Genomic DNA, 17,409 nt, shown 5'->3' on the forward strand with positions numbered 1-17,409 from the left:
GTTTAAAGCTTCATATCTGATTCTACTGAACATACCTGCTTAAGAACCACAAAATTACAGTGGCTGTCTCTGGGTTTTATAGCGTTAATTTTCTTTTCTAAGGTTTGTGTAAATTTTTGGAACCGTCTGCAGTGAGCAAATGTTATTTTTTTAATGAGAACAATTTTTTTTTACTTTCAAATTGTCTTTCATGTCTTTTCACAACTTCGTTGAGGTATAATTGGCATATGATAAACTGCATATTTAAAGTATACAATTTGATACATTTTGGCCTATGTTTAGGTCTGTGCAATCATCACCACAATAAAGATAATGAATATACTTATCCACTTCAAAATTGTGTTAGCACTCCTTCGTAATCCCTCCCTCTCCCCCATCCCCTCCCCATCCCCAAGATGTACCGTCTGTCTATAAAGATGAGTTTGCATTCTCTGGGATTTTACATAAACGGCATCATAAGGTTTGCACCATTTGTGTCCAGCTTCTTTCACTCAGCTTAATCATTCTGAGATTGATCTATGTTGTTGGGTTTGTCCATAGTTCATTCCTTTTCATTGCTAAGTAGCATTGCACTGTGTGAATAAACCACAATTTGTTTATCCCTTGAAATATTGATGGACATTTAGGTTGTCTCCAGTCTTTTAATATTACAAAGCTGCTGAGAACATTGCTGTATGAATCTTTGGGCACTTACTTCCATTTCTCTTTAGTAGATACCTAGGAGTGGAATGGCTGAATCATAAGATAGGTGTATGTGGAACTTTTTAGAAAACTATTAACCTGTTTTCCAAAATGGTTGTACTATTTTTACATTACCACCACTAGTGTACGCGAGTTGTAGTTCTGTCACTGATAGGCCAGAATGTAGTACGAGCGGTCGTTTTAGACATATTAGCAGGTGTTTAGTGATACTCCCTCATGGTTTTAATTTGCATTGCTGTGATGACTAATGAAGTTGAATGCCCTTTCACATGCTGATTTGCCATCCCTGTGCCTTCCTCAATAAACTGTTCAAAACTTTGCACATTTTTACTGAGTTGTTTAACATCTTATTACTGAGTTTTGAGAGTTATTTCTATTTTCTAGCTACAGATCCTTTGTCAGATACATGATTTGAAAAAATATTTTCTCCCAGTCAGTGGCTTGTCTTTTAATTTTCTTCATAGTGTCTTACACAAACCACATAATTTTAATTTTGACAAAATCTAACTTATAAAAAATTTCTTTGATGGATCATGCTTTTGATATTATATCTAAGAAGTATTTTCTTAAGTCAGTGCTACAGAGTATCTTCTTATATTGTATTGTTAGAAATTTTACAGTTGCAGTTTTTACATTTAAGACTATGTTTCACCTGAGTTCATGTTTGTGTAGGGTATGAAGTATGAACTGAAGTTCATTTTTTTGGCATGTAAGATATCCAGTTGATTTAGCACCATTTAGCGAAAAGTTCCTCGTTTCTTCATGGTATTGCCTTTGCGCCCTTGTCAAAAATCGGCTGGCATGTGTATATACATGTGGGTCTATTTCTGGACTCTGTTGTTTGCCTTTAATCTATTTGTCTAAAGGCCAGTGTTACATTGTCATGATTACTATAGTTTTATTATAAGTTTTGAGGTCAGGTAGAGTTAGTCTTCCAACTTTGTAGTTTTTCAAAGTTGTTTTGGCTGCTTAGGTCCTTTTTGTATTTCCGTAAAAATTTTATAATCCACTCATCAATTCTACATCCTTATTGCACTGGGTAGGACCTCCAGTACAATGTTGAGTAGAAGTAATGAGAACAGACATCCTTCTCTTACATGTCATCTTCAGGGAACACATTCAGTCTTTCACCATTAGGTATGATGTTGGCTGTAGGGTTTTTTATTGTTGTTTTTTGTTTTAGAGACAAGGTCTCAGTCTTTCACCCAGGCTGGATTGCAGTAACGTGATCATAGCTCATTGTAACCTGAAACTCCTGGGCTCAAGTGATCCTCCTGTCTCAGCCTCCTGAGTAGCTGGGACTACAGGTGCATGCCATCATGCCTGGTTCATTTTAAATTTTTTATAGAGACAGTGTCTTCCTATGTTGCCCAGATTGGTCTTGAACTCCTGGCCTCAAGCAACCTGCCTTCCTCGGCCTTCCAGAGGGCTGGGACTATAGGAATGACCCACCATATCTGGCTGCTGTAGGTTTTTTACAGATGCCTTTATCAGCTTAAGGCCATTTTTTTTTTTTCTATTTATAGCTTACTAAGCATTTTTAATCAAGAATGTATGTTGGATTTTGTCAGATTTTTTTTTCTGCTCTTAGATGACTATTTTCATTGCAGTGACTTGGGCCTATAGTCCCAGCTACTTGGGAACTAAGGCAGGAGAATCACTTGAGCCCAGGAATTTGAGGCCATCCTGGGCAATGTAGTGAGACTCCATCTGAAACAACAACAAAAAGTGAGATGAGCATTAGTTCATTTTTCAGTTTGCTAATGGTGACATTTAAAAAAAATTAAACCAACCTTGCATCCTGGGATAACCATTATATGGTTATTATGTGCTATTCTTTTTATATATTGTTGGATTCCGTTTGCTAAAATTTCATTTAGAATTTTTGTATTTATATTTGTAGGGATATTGGTCTATCGTTTTAGTTTAATGTCTTTGTTAGGTATAAAATGAGTTGGGGTACATTTTTTTCTCTTCAGTTTTCTGGAAGAGTTCGTTTGGATTTGGTATTATTTCCTTAAATATATAGTAAAATTCACCAGTGAAGCCATTGGGCCTGAAGTTTGCTTTGTGAGAAAATATCTAACTACAATTTATTTTTCTATAATAGATTTAGGGCTATTCATGTTATCTGTTTTTATCTTTTTTCTTGAGTAAGCTTCAGTAATTTGTGTTTCAGGGAATTTGTCCATTTCATCTAATTTGTCTAATATATTGGCATTAAAGTATTCAGAATATTCCTTTTAATATTTGTGATATCTCTAATGATATCATCTTATCCCTTATATTGATGATTTGTATCTTCTCTTGTTTTTTTCAGATCAGTCTAGCTAGAAATTTATCAATTCTGTTTATCATCTCTCAGTGCCAACTTTTAGGTTCAGTGATTTTTTTCTTTTGTTTTATATTTCAATAATTTTTACTCTGATTTTAATTATTTCTTTTTTTTTCTGCTTACATGGTGTTTCAATTGCCCATCTTTTTATAGTTTTTTAAGGGGCTAACTGAAGTCATTGTTTTAAGACCCTTTTTACTGCTTTTGTAGCATTTAAAAATTATGATATGTTATGTTTTCATTTTCACTTATATTAAAATACTTTGTCCCTTGGGTTATTTAGAACTCTGCTATTTAGTTTCAAAATACTAGGGATTTTACAGAGATCTTTCTGTTGTTGGTTTTTTAGTTTCATTTAATGACTTCAGTACTTCGAAATTTGTTTAGACTTGGTTTTATGGACCAGAATATGATCTATCTTTGAAAGAAATTTGAAACAAAATTTGAAAGAATGTGAATCTGCCACTTTGAGGTAGAGTGATCTATAAATGTTAATTAGGCTAAGTTGTTTGTTTATATTATTTATTTTCTTTTTTTTTTTTTTTTTTTTTTTTTGAGACGGAGTCTCGCTCTGTCGCCGGGGCTGGAGTGCAGTGGCCGGATCTCAGCTCACTGCAAGCTCCGCCTCCTGGGTTTACGCCATTCTCCTGCCTCAGCCTCCCGAGTAGCTGGGACTACAGGCGCCCACCACCTAGCCCGGCTAGCTTTTTGTATTTTTTAGTAGAGACGGGGTTTAGGCGCCCACCACCTAGCCCGGCTAGCTTTTTGTATTTTTTAGTAGAGACGGGGTTTCACCGTGTTAGCCAGGATGGTCTCGAACTCCTGACCTCGTGATCCGCCCGTCTCGGCCTCCCAAAGTGCTGGGATTACAGGCTTGAGCCACCGCGCCCGGCCTTATTTTCTTTTATATTCTTATCAATGTTCTACTTGGTCTATCAGTTATTGAGAGGCAGGATTGAAAATCTCTTAGTTATAATTATACATTGTTTATTTCTTCCCCTTTTTTAGAGTTTTTACTTCCTGTATTTTGTAGCTCTGTGATTAGATGCATAAAAATTTAGGATTATTGGTTTCTCTTAATAAACTGACCTCCTTTACTATTATACGATGACCCTTTTTATTTCTGGTAACAGTATTTGTTCTGAAATTTGCTTTGAGATTAATATAACCTCTTCAACTTTCTTTTGATTAGTGTTAGCACAGTGTATCTTCTATCCCTTTAAAGTACTTTATATTAAAATATGTTTCTTATAGGCATATAATTATATATATTTATATATTTGGATCTTGCTTCTCTCTCCCACCATGGACAATCTCTGCCTTTTCACTGAGGTACTTAAAGCATTTACATTTATTGTGATTATTTATATTATTAGGTTTAAATTTCATCTTGCTACTTATTTTCTGTGTGTTTCATATGTTCTTTGTTCACTTTTTCCTCATTTTCTTACTGCTTTTGCCTTAATTGGGTATGTGTGATGATTCCATTTTGACTCCTTCTTGACTTTTGAGCTGTAACTTTTGTTAATTTGGTGGTTGTTTTAGGGTTTATAGTATGCATTCTTAACTGACCACAGTCTACCTTCAAGTGATATTATACTACTTCACATATAGTAAAAGAACCTTACAACAGGATGCTTCCGTTTTTCCATTCCCAACCTTTGTGGTATTGTTTTCAGACACTTCTGCATATTTTTTAAAAATCCACATTACATTATTATTATTTTCATCTTAATAATTATCTTTTAAAGGAATTTAAATAATAAGAAAAAAACCCCTTGTATATTTATCCACATAGCTATCATTTCCAGGGCTCTTCATTCCTTTGTATAGATCTGGATTTCCATTTTAGTATCATTTTTTCTTCTGGCTGGAGGACTTCCTTTTACATTCCTCGTAGCACAAGTCTTCTGATGATGAATTATTTCAGCTTTGGTATGTCTGGGAAAGTATTTTGCGTTCATTTTGAAGTATATTTTGCTGTACAAATATATTTCTGGTGGAATGGCAGGGTCCTTTTTCTCCTTTAAGTACTTTAAAGACATTGCTTCCCTAACTTCTTGTTTGCATTGTTTCCAGTAAGAAATGTGTTGTTATCTTTATTCCTCTGTGTGTGTTTTTCTCTGAGTTTGCTTAAGATTTTCTCTTAATACTGGTGTTGAACAATTTGTTCTGTTGTGCTTTGGTATAGTTTTATTCATGTTTCTTGTGCTTGGGATTCATTGAAATTCTTTAATCCATGGGTTTGTTGGTTTCATGAAATTTGGAAGTTTTTGTTCATCTTTCTTCAGATATATTTTCTGTTCCCCCTTCTCCCTCCTCACCTTCATGAAATCTAATTACGCATATTTCACCCTACCTAAACCTGTCCCATATCACTGATTTTCTCTTCTTTTTTTCTCTCTTTTCTCTCTTTAGAAGTTTGGCTTAGGCTTTTTTATATCTTTATGTCTGTATCTTCTGTATGTGAATGTCAGGCACTTTTTCCTCTTGGTTCTCTCAGGAGGCTGTTTCCCAGCCTTGAGTAACATGCATACTCTGATCAGAGATCCACAAGATACTCAAGGACACCCTCTGCGTATCTCCAGGGCTCACTCTCTCTCTGCTTGTCTCTTCCTTCTGGTGCTCTGTCTTAAGAAATCTGGCTCTCTGAGTATCTCCAGGGTTCACTCTCTCTCTGCATTTCTCTTCCTTCTGGTACTCTGTCTTATGAAATCTGGCTGACTTGGTTTCCCTTGACTCTCAATTCAGGGGATCTGCTACACTCTGCCAGTTCCTTACTCTGAACAGTAAACCGTTCTAGCAGTAAACTGTCATCTGGATTTTAATATCTCTCCAAGGGAGGGATAAATGGTCATTGAAAGCAAGTGAGCATGGTGATGGGGTGGAGGTGGCCTCCACAGGGCATGAAGTGAGTTGTACTGAGTCATCTGAGAGTGCAGTGTGCTGCTTCTGGCCAGTGGGCTTGACAGTTCGGTGTCTGGGTTCAGAATATGAGTCCGCCCATGTTCTAAGCATGTTCTAAAGATTCATATCCTAAACTAGTTTTGATTTTGGTGGCCTATGACATCCATGTGATATGAATTATCAAGCTCAATATACAAATGGAGATACATGTATTCAATTCCCAGTTATACAAGTATCTTTTTAAAACCTTTCAACCCTGCAAAATTAGCCTGTGATTAGTTAAGATGAGACAGTTTAAACACAGCAAGAAAACAAGTACAAGGGTACTTCAAAAAGTTCATAAAGTTAAAAGATAAATATTTTTTAAAAGATAAAAACTTTATTTCTCAACATAAGCTCTATCAAATTCAAGACATTTTTGTAAGCGCTGATCCTAACCATTTAGATTGTCCCTAAAGAACTGAATGGTGGCTGGGCACGGTGGCTCATGCCTGTAATCCCAACACTTTGGGACGCCGAGGTGGGAGGATCATGAGGTCAGGAGCATCCTGGCCAACATGGTGAAACTCCATCTCTTTTTGTTTTGTATCTAAAAATACAAAACCTAGCTGGGTGCGGTGGCGTGTGTCTGTAGTCCCAGCTACTCGGGAGACAGAGGCAGGAGAATCTCTTGAACCCAGGAGGCGAGTGAGCTGGGATTGCATCACTGCACTCCAGCCTGGTGACAAGAGTGACAGTCAAAAAGAAAAAAACACCTGAATGTCTTGAGAATTTAACCATGTGAATGCAGACTTTCTTACATTATTAACTGAAGAAAAATTCCTTAAGGGATACCCTAAAGGGTGCCCTACATTCCTTAATTCCTGAATTCCTGAAATTAAGGAATTTTTGAGTTTAGGAAACAAAAAGAAGTCAGAAGGAGCCAAATGAGGTGGATTTGCAACCACCACAAGGTGGACGGCTCATGATTTCCTGTCGAAGCCCTCACACAGTCGCCCTTGCTTGATGAGAGGAATGGATAGGCGCTTTGTCGTGATGAAGGTCTCTGGCGAAGCTTCCCCAGGGGTTTTTCTGCTAAAGCTTTGGCTCACTTTCTCGAAACACTGTCATCATAAGCAGATGTTGTTGTCCTTTGGCCTCCATGTGAACCCAACAAGCAAAACGCCTTGAGCATCCCAAAAATGCTGCCATGGCCTGTGCTTTGGCCAGTCAGCCTGTGCTTTGACTGGGCCCCTTCCACCTCTTGGTAGCCTTTTTTGTGGGGGGATTATGCATTTTCTTCAGGATCGTCTTTGTAAAAGCTATTTTTATCTCCTGTTTGATGTTTGTTCTTGCTTCAATTTTAGCAGAAGTCACGTAACTCTGATGGGACCTCTTTTCAAACAGATGTCTTCATCTTCTTAGTGCCTCAAACTAGATCCTATTCAGACATGTTTCAGCAAGTTAGTACAAGTTTGTTTTGGTGCCAATTTTGAAATCCATGAAGTTTTTTCATAATACGCATTTTCTATGAACTTTTTCAAGACTCTTGTGAACCATTTCAAGACACTTGTTAAGAATTAGGGTTTCCTATTGCATCATGGATGTCACACATGCAAAGCCACGTGACCTGAACATGCCTGGCCTCTCAGTGGCAGGGGAGCATGTGCAGGCATGAGTGCCAGAGGTGGGTGACACAGGAGCAGCCCCCACCTGCACGACCTCGTAGGACCCGGCATTAGTCTCAGAAGTGGCTCCATCCATCCACTCTCAGGCAGCACCAGAGTGAGAAAAGACACACTTGTCAGGAAGTCTCATGATTCCAGTTTCTGTCAACCTTCTGCCCACCTGTCCTGTCAGGCTAGTGCAGACCCGTGGGTCAGTTCGGCTTTCTCAGCACTGCTCCTGTTCTGGTGGCGGCGGCAGAGTGTGAGGTCACCGCCACGGCAGACGCGCACTCAAGTGTGCGCGTGTTCCTCAGCAGGCAGAACTCCTCCGCCACGCCCTTCTGTGGCCACGTCGGGGCACCTGTCCGCCCCCGGCTGCTGCCTCCCTGGGGGTGAGTGCGGGCTTCACGCCGCCTCCTGGGGGTGAGTGCGGGCTTCACACCGCCTCCTGGGGGTGAGTGCGGGCTTCACGCCGCCGCCTCCTGGGGGTGAGTGCGGGCTTCACGCCGCCGCCTCCTGGGGGTGAGTGCGGGCTTCACGCCGCCGCCTCCTGGGGGTGAGTGCGGGCTTCACGCCGCCGCCTCCTGGGGGTGAGTGCGGGCTTCACGCCGCCGCCTCCTGGGGGTGAGTGCGGGCTTCACGCCGCCTCCTGGGGGTGAGTGCGGGCTTCACGCCGCCTCCTGGGGGTGAGTGCGGGCTTCACGCCGCCGCCTCCTGTGCCTTCCGTTTCAGGCATCAGCAATGCGGAAGCACGGCAGCCAGGAAAGGCCCCCAACTTCAGCGTCAACTGGACGGTAGGCGACCCCGCCATCGAGGTCATCAACGCCACGACGGGGAAGGATGAGCTGGGCCGCGCGTCCCGCCTGTGTAAGCACGCGTTGTACTGTCGCTGGATGCGTGTGCACGGCAAGGTACTGAGGCGCCCTCACCGTGATGCGCCGGCTCCACCTCCCCAGTAGCCTGTATGTCCTCACACCTACTGTTCCCTAAATTGTTTCATCATGTCATCACGCACAGCTTCCTAAATCTGTCATTTGGAAACCTTTTGTTCCCTCAGATTGTTTTAGCTTAGAAGTGTGGCCATGTCCCTGAGACCTTAATGCCATCTCCAAGGCAGCTCTTTCCCCCCCGCTGCAGAGTGACACCCACTGCCAGGCCACTGTGTGTGGCGGAAACGTCTCTTACTCTCAGATATTGAAAGTCATTATGCCAGCCTCCCTGCTGTCCCCTCCTCAGCAACACAAAAATTGCTTGGATTCTGATAACCCTCCATGAGAGTTTTTAAACCTTTTGAATTAGCTGTGGGGCCCTTTTTTCCCCAGAATAAAACCTTATATAGTAAGTCAGGATATTACTAGTTTGTATTTATTCTTCAGTCAAGTAGATAGCATCTATTTATTCTGAGACCAGCATTGTGCACTGGCATGGGAGGTATAGCCAGAAGTGACAGTGCCCAGGAAGGTCCTGTTCACACAGGGGCAGCACCCAGGCCAGCTGCCGCAAGGCCACAGTCCAGACAGAAAGGAGCTACCAGTCACACGAGGGAAGGCCTCCGAGGTCATCAGGGTGATAACATACACGTAACATCAGTGGTGCTTCTTTTTTTTTTTTTTTTTTTTTTTTTTGAGGCGGAGTCTCACTCTGTCGCCGGACTGGAGTGCAGTGGCCGGATCTCAGCTCACTGCAAGCTCCGCCTCCCGGGTTTACGCCATTCTCCTGCCTCAGCCTCCCGAGTAGCTGGGACTACAGGCACCCGCCACCTCGCCCAGCTAGTTTTTGTATTTTTTAGTAGAGACGAGGTTTCACCGTGTTAGCCAGGATGGTCTCGATCTCCTGACCTCGTGATCCGCCCGTCTCGGCCTCCCAAAGTGCTGGGATTACAGGCTTGAGCCACCGCGCCCGGCCTTTTTTTTTTTTCTTTTGAGATAGAGTCTCGCTCTGCCACCCCGGGCTGCAGTGCAGTGGCCGGATCTCAGCTCACTTCAGCTCACTGCAAGCTCCGCCTCCCGGGTTCACGCCATTCTCCTGCCCCAGCCTCCCGAGTAGCTGGGACTACAGGCGCCCGCCACCACGCCCGGCTAGATTTTGTATTTTTTAGTAGAGACGGGGTTTCACCGTGTTAGCCAGGATGGTCTCGATCTCCTGACCTCGTGATCCACCCGTCTCGGCCTCCCAAAGTGCTGGGATTACAGGCTTGAGCCACCGCGCCCGGCCTATGCTTCTTAAGTTAAAAACGAAACTTGAATCAACTATTGGTGGCTTCCCAGAAGCACGTCTTCAGAACTCGGGGGTCTGTAGCTGCCTGTTTGACTAGCAAGACTGGAACTGGGCGATAACTCAGGCCTCAGGAGGTGCGGCAGCTTGTTCTGTGTGAAGCCGTGCCCTGGCGATAACTCAGGCCTCATGAGACGCGGCAGCTTGTTCTCTGTGAAGCCGCACCCTTGGCAGAAGGCGCCTTCCTCTGGGTTGCTTCCCCCCAGAAGCCAATGCAGTTCTAAAGGCCGTGTTTTGGCATCTTATTAGGTGTTATTTTCATCTGTTACAGTGTCAACAGTTGCATTTGTTTTTTATCCCTTCACAGGTTCCCTCCCACTTACTACGCTCCAAGATTACCAAGCCCAACATGTACCATGAGTCCAAGCTGGCGGCAAAGGAGTACCAGGCCGCCAAGGCGCGTCTGTTCACAGCCTTCATCAAGGCGGGGCTGGGGGCCTGGGTGGAGAAGCCCACTGAGCAGGACCAGTTCTCACTCACGCCCTGACCCGGGCAGACATGATGGGGGGTGCAGGGGGCTGTGGGCATCCAGCGTCGTCCTCCAGAACCTCACATCTGAACTGGGGGCAGGTGCATACCTTGGGGAAGGAGTTGGGGGACCCAGGGGACCACCAGGTGTCCACGGTTGTCCCCAGCATCTCACATCAGACCTGGGGCAGGTGCGCAGTGTGGGGAGGGGACGGGGTGTGTCGGGGCCCAGCATCGCCGCCTGGCACCTCTCTGCCGCAGCATTTCCCCTTCTGAACCGTCCAGTGACTGCTTTCAATCTCGGTTTACATTTAGAAATTGAGTTCTACTGAGTAGGGCTTCCTTAAGTTTAGGAAAATAGAAATTACTTTGTGTGAAATTCTTGAATAAATAATTTATTCAGAGCTAGGAATGTGGTTTATAAAATAAGTAATTATGTCAGGTCACTCTTATGCCACATTATTTTAATTGCAAAAAAAGCATCTATATATGGAGGAGGGTGGGAAAATAGAGGTAGGAAGTAGTAGTCTAAAGGAAATCGCCACACGTCTGTCTAAACTTAGGTCTCTTTTCTCCATAGGTACTTCCCTGGGTAGTTTGACACACTAGGTTTTAACAGTCTCCCTGAGGAGCAGACTCCCAGCATGAGGTAGTGTGGCCCTGTCGTGCACACGGGGCCCCGCAGTGGTGACTGTGTGTCCTGCAGAGTCGTGACCCAGGCCCCTGTAGCCCTCAGCCTCCTCTAGAAGCTTCTGTACTCCTTGTAGGATCAGATCATGGAAAACTTTTCTCAGTTTACTTCTAAGTAATCACAGATAAAACATGGCCAGTAACCCCGGGCTGGCCATTCATTCAGGTTTTTTAAAGGATATTTAACTTTTATGGACTAGAAGGAATCAGGAGGGCTACTGCACAATACATGGCCTAAGTTCCCTCTGTTCCTTCCTCTGAATTGAATGGATGTGGATGACTGCCCAAAGGCCTTCACAGAATGGAAGTAGAATGATTTCAGTAGATAATCATTCTTGGAAAATGCCATAGCAGGCATGTTTTTAAATTATTGTTTCCAGCTTTATCAAAGACATGTTTGAAAAATAAAAAGCATCCAAGTGAGAGCTGGTGAGACCACGTGCTGCTGGCATAGTGTAGACCAGACATTGACGGTCCCGACAGGGGAGCTCAGGGCTGCCCAGCACCGAGAGTGCACGGGACAGCCCCACGATAGAGGGAGCCAGCCCAGGAGGTCAGGAGCGTGGCGGGCGAGGGCCCTGTGTGGACCACCTCCACCGAGCTCAGAGATTTGCACCCGGTGCCTTGTTGCCTCCGCTCAGGATGAAAGAGGAGCCGAGAGAAGTGCTCTGTTCGCCAGTGCAGTGCCCAGCTCCAAGGCCCTGGACGGTGCTCAGGTGGGTCTCCTGGGGCCATGGGCAGAGATTGGTGCAGACTTTACCCTACAGCATACACCTGCCACAATGAAATCCAGGGTGTTGGCACCTGTATGTCTGTGATGGGCCTAGGAAACCGGAAGAGGGGCAGAGGGGCATCATGCTCCCACCGGACACTGGGAGCTCAGACCCAAAACCTGAAGCACGGTGACTTTGGTGGGAGGTGTGCCTCCTGATGTCGGGAGCCCTGTCCATGTGTGTCCACACACATCTTGTCCCAGTGTGACAGGAAGGGGTGCTGCTTAGGGCTCATTGTTGGGCACATGACCAGGTTCAGAGGCTAGAACATCTGCCCCACACCAGCCTTCTCCTCTACCGAAGAGGGCAGTTGTCTCCCTGACGCAGTCAGAGTGGGCGTCTCAGCCGCTCCGTCACCACAGTGGGGTCTTGTTTGGGCAGACGGTGCTGGGGCTCTGCACCTGCACAAGGAGAGGTGTCTGTTGTCGCTGGCCTTCCCCCAAGTAGGCTCTTGCACACTAGAAAAAACACCTTGTAAGTCTGTGCATTTTTATTCTTGTCTTGATAAATTGTATTTTTTTCTAATGGGGATTGGGAGATGGACTTAGTTTTTAAAAATATGTGGATTTTGGTTACCAAGTTTAGTGTTAATATATTCCATATACATACAAAACTACCCGGCATGCCTGGCTTTTCCCTTCTGTCAGGTAATAGCTAAAGTAAGCATGATTGCTCCCTGTACCACCCCAAGTAAGTGAGTGCCTCGCCTTGTGGGGCCTGAGCAGCTGCCTTGAAACCATGTGAGGTGGCTCCTTTCCAGGGTGGACGCCTGCAGCCTTGAGGGCAGGCACGGCGTCCCACTCCAAGCCGTCCAGGCAGGAGGAAGGCAGCCAAGGCAACTGGGTTCAGGGAGCCCTGGGCCGGGTGGCTGCGGGGAAGAGTTGGGTTCGGGGAGCCCTGGGCGGGGGGTGGGGGGCGGCTGTGGGGAGGAACTGGGTTCGGGGAGCCCTGGGCGGGATGGGGGGGCAGCTGTGGGGAGGTGTTGGGTTTGGGGAGCCCTGGGCAGGGAGGAACTGGGTTCCGGGAGCCTGGGCGGGGTGGGGGGGCAGCTGTGGGGAGGAGTTGGGTTCGGGGAGCCCTGGGCGGGGTCGGGGGGCAGCTGTGGGGAGGTGTTGGGTTCGGGGAGCCTTGGGCGGGGTGGGGGGGCAGCTGTGGGGAGGTGTTGGGTTGGGGGAGCCCTGGGCGGGGAGGAACTGGGTTCGGGGAGCCCTGGGCGGGGTGGGGGGGCAGCTGTGGGGAGGTGTTGGGTTGGGGGAGCCCTGGGCGGGGAGGAACTGGGTTCGGGGAGCCCTGGGCAGGGTGGGGGGGCAGCTGTGGAGAGGTGTTGGGTTCGGGGAGCCCTGGGCCGGGCGGCTATGGGGAGGAACTGGGTTGGGGAGCCCTGGGCGGGGCGGCTGTGGGGAGGTGTTGGGTTCGGGGAGCCTTGGGTGGGGAGCAACTGGGTTCGGGGAGCCCTGGGCGGGGCGGCTGTGGGGAGTAGTTGGGTTCGGGGAGCCTTGGGTGGGGAGGAACTGGGTTGGGGAGCCCTGGGCGGGGCGGCTGTGGGGAGGAGTTGGGTTCGGGGAGCACTGGGCGGGACGGCTGCGGGGAGGAGTTGGGTTCGGGGAGCCCTGGGCGGGGCGGCTTGGGGAGGAGTTGGGTTCGGGGAGCCCTGGGTGGGGAGGAACTGGGTTCGGGGAGCCCTGGGCGGGGGGGCTGCGGGGAGGAGTTGGGTTCGGGGAGCCCTGGGCGGGGTGGCTGCGGGGAGGAAGATGATGTGCAGGGACCAGAGGCTCTGCACTGCTCCTATGACAGCTCATCTGTCATCAGAAAAAAATAATAATAATAATACAGAATGCTGACTCCTCCCTGAGACAGATCAGGGAACTTAGCACTTTAATCCCTCCCTTCTGAGCGCTCGGTGTGCATTAGACTATAGCTGTTTCATTGGCGTGTCATTTTGCATCCAGTGTCCTGATGTGGGTTTTAGAGACTTAGCAGAAAATTCGACACAAGCAAGAACTTGATTTTTTAAGGAAAATCTTACATTTTGGGACATTTTGACAAGTAGGGGAAGAGAGGGCTTCTGTTTTGTTTTGTTTTGTTTTGTTAGCTAAACCTGAAGTATTAATTCCACAAAGACACTGTCCCTCAGGACCACTCAGGTACAGCTCTGCCAGGGACAGAGTCCTGCTAGTGGAAGGTCTCAGGTGGGGCAGTGTGTTCTGTGCCATGAGCCAGCGACAGGTCCAGATGGATGTCGTCACCACCTTCCTCAGCTCTCATCACCTGGTCACAGGCCAGGCCCACCTCTTCCCAGCAAGGGACGCCAAAGAACTGCAGTTTTGATTCTGAGTCTTAATTTACACTTTTCATCATCTTTTCCTATTTTTGAGAAATTTTTGTAATTAAAAGCAATTATTTTAAAATGTGCAAGCCAGTATCTCACAAGGCGTGGATTTCTGCGGCATTTATTTTTATTCAAATAACTATTTATCTCCGGGCTGTGGAATCACCGCTTTCTTTGTGAAGACAGTGCCTCTCCTTGTAATCTCACACAGGTACACTGAGGAGGGGACGGCTCTGTCTTCACATTGTGCGGAGATCTGAGGATGGGATTAGCAAAGCTGTGGAGAGGGCACATCCGGATCTGCCCGTGTCTCAAAACACACACATGCACAGTGGCTCTTTTTCCTTCTCAAATACTTTACTCCAGAAGCAGGTGGTCTGCCCCAGGCGTAAAGAAGGAAAATTGGCCATCTTTCCCACCTCTAAATTCTGTAAAATCATAGAGTCGCTCAAAAGATTCCTTTTTATCAGCCCCACACTGTGTAAGTGGAGAGGGCATTGTGTTTGTGTATGTCCAGTTTACAGCGTCTCTGCCCCTTAGCGTGTTTTGTGACAATCTCCCTGGGTGAGGAGTGGGTGCACCCAGCCTCAAGGCCAGTGGGTTGCTCGGGGCCTTCTGTGTGAATTCTAGTGTTCAGCTGATGCCAGGGAATAGAATTAGAGAAACCTCTGACCCACCGGGTGCCAGGGACCGGTGGAGGTGGATGGCAGGTCCGACTGGACCATGACTTTTAGTTGTAAGGGTGTGCTGGCCTTTTCAGTCTCGTGTGAAAATCCTCCTGTCTGTGGCAGCACCGTCTGCACTTTCTTGTTTACTGTCTGAAGGGACGCGTACCAAGCCTCAAGAACACTTCTTTTGGCCACAGCATAAGCTAATGGTGTGTAAGGAACCGATGGGCCATTAAACATGAACTGAACGGTTAAAAGCACAGTCTATGGAACGCTAATGGAGTCAGCCCCTAAAGCTGTTTGCTTTTTCAGGCTTTGGGTTACATGCTTTTAATTTGATTTTAGAATCTGGACACTTTCTATGAATGTAATTCGGCCAAGAAACATGTTGCTAAGATGCAATCCTCAGTGTTCTCTATGTAAATCTGTGTATACACCACACGTTACAACTGCATGAGCTTCCTCTCGTACCGAGACCAGCCGGAACTGAGCATGAGACGCTGTCAAATACAGACAAAGGATTTGAGATGTTCTCAATAAAAAGAAAATGTTTCACTCCTCTGGTGTTGCTGAGACTTTCTTTTCCTTTCACATTATGTCTGCCCTCAGCTCGACTAGCAGGCCTGGGGATGGATGCCCATGTGCATAACCTGAAAAGGTGGCTGAGTCCCACCCAACAGCTGCAGCACTGACTCCACCTCGTCTTGCACCTGCTGTGCTTGCACCAGTGCTACTTGCATTTCCCCAACTTGGGACAGTCTCCCCTCAGTCCTCACCCCCGTTAGATGCTTGAATTTTTCACTGTCTTCCTGGAGAGCATGTTGGCACCTCTCCTATAGGTAAGGTGGTGTAGAAGAAAAGTATGCAGCTGCCCTGCTCTCATCCTGCATATAAAATGGATGATGACACATGCCCATGTTACTTGTTACCCTCACGTTACTTGCAGATAGAACACAGGAATAACCTACACACTCAACAAGAGGCAACGGTGACACGGTTGCTGGGGTGCAGTGAAAAAAAAAACAGGTGCTAAGTGCCACCGTAGAACTATGGTATTTCTAGTTACAACACTGGAAGGACAGTCACAATAAATTAAGTGGAAAGTTGGCAGCTAAGTGGCATTTCTGTGTCGTGGCTGTGACAGTGTACATATGCTTCATGTACTGTACAAGCACAGGTGGGCCAGGCTGGCTAAGGAGGGAGTCTGGCTGTAGTCTGTGAACATGGGATTTGGGATGGTTTTGATTTTGTGTTCCTTTTTAAAAAGCATATCCATTTGTCTCATGTTTCTACAATTAAATGAAAACTTTAGGAAAATATTTTGAAAAGTCAAAACCACCATACAAATCATAAAAACAGCACTATTACAGACAGATAACTTGATTTTCTCGTTTGCATCAATTTTGAAACTATTTCATTTTCCCACAATAAAAACGTTAAAATATGTTGCAGCAAAAACAAGCTTCAGAGAAAAGAATGAAGGGAACCCTCTCCCTGACGAGTAAATCCTTTGAACAGCGATTCTTCGGGAGCTGCCTCGGGGGCCACACCGGATGGAACACTCGGAGTCACTATTCTGTCATGGAATTGGGGAAATGTCCCAAATTTGACCAAGTAAGATGAAAGTTTTGCTTTTTACGAGATACTGTATAGTGAATCTCGTAGAGCCTGACTGTAAATGTTGAGGTTCTTGAGCTTTTATTCAGTACATGCGTAATGAAGGCCAACCCGGAATGCACTGTTGCAGGTGCTTGGAACAGGTTGGTGAACACAACACAGACTCCCCCAAATAGCTGCTGCTCTGCAGGAAAACAACACACCAGATGCCAGTGTCAGGGAATGGTGCCTGGGAAGAAAAAAAAAGCAGGTGAGGATAGTGCAGTGGGGCAGGCTGCAATGGTAAGTACTGGGATCAGGGTGGCCTCACGGAGGTTTGCAAGGCAGATGGTCAGCCAGAGGGGCCTGGCGAGCCCAGAGCACTGGACCAGGTGTTGGCGTGCCACTGCCAGAGGCTGCAGTGCCAGGAACCTGGCCTGCCAGTAGGTGAACACAGCTGTTATTTAAAGTTACACTTTATAAACTTGGAATTATATTAAAAACAAAGGTAACAAATACTCGAAACTCGTCACTTGCTACTTTTTGCTGCATTTTACTACAATCTGTATTCTTACTGTGTACATACTCTACAATGGTGAGCACACCCCTCCTAGGCTGCGTTTGGGGACTCACATCAGTAGCTTGGAGTCAGTTGTGGTGGGAGCTTTCACACCACTGATACCCACAGTCACCATGACTCGGTTTGATTCACTGTTGTGATTGTCTCTAGACCTAGAAAGTGATGGAGGAAGATGCAGATCAAACTGAAAATGTAGCTGTTACATTGTGAATGGCACAGAAACTGTCTCACAGCTTCTGGAAACTGTTACCTACGTAGGCAAAGAAGTGACTCAGTCACTGAACGAGTGAAGCTCTGACATCTGTCCTGCTGCTTCACCTTCGTCTGACTCATCAGTGAAAACCCCCCAGCATTCTTGTCAGAACCACACTCATTCATCAGCTGCAACCCTGTGTTGGCTTCAGATGTAGGGCTCAGCAAGACTCAGTGAAATCATTCTAT

The 17,409-nt window shown here is 46.1% G+C and overlaps 1 protein-coding gene across 10 annotated transcripts in view; it reads left to right on the forward strand.

The window, feature by feature from the left end:
• Positions 1–12,416, forward strand: part of ADARB1 (adenosine deaminase RNA specific B1) — a 140,063-nt gene extending 127,647 nt beyond the window's left edge. For 7 of the 10 annotated variants that reach the window (XM_033235219.1, XM_033235144.1, XM_033235482.1 and 4 more), the window contains 2 exons: positions 8,323–8,501; positions 10,172–12,416. In XM_033235219.1, the coding sequence (XP_033091110.1) occupies positions 8,323–8,501; positions 10,172–10,351 (359 nt within the window). In that variant the 3' untranslated portion in view covers positions 10,352–12,416. The remainder of the gene's footprint in view (positions 1–8,322; positions 8,502–10,171) is intronic. The other 3 variants (XM_033235648.1, XM_033235813.1, XM_033235570.1) reach the window with 1 other exon arrangement.
• Positions 12,417–17,409: the final 4,993 nt, after the last annotated feature.

The sequence above is a fragment of the Trachypithecus francoisi genome, unplaced genomic scaffold, assembly GCF_009764315.1.
Source record: "Trachypithecus francoisi isolate TF-2019V2 unplaced genomic scaffold, Tfra_2.0 Contig00090, whole genome shotgun sequence".
NCBI classification, from domain to species: Eukaryota; Metazoa; Chordata; class Mammalia; order Primates; family Cercopithecidae; genus Trachypithecus; species Trachypithecus francoisi.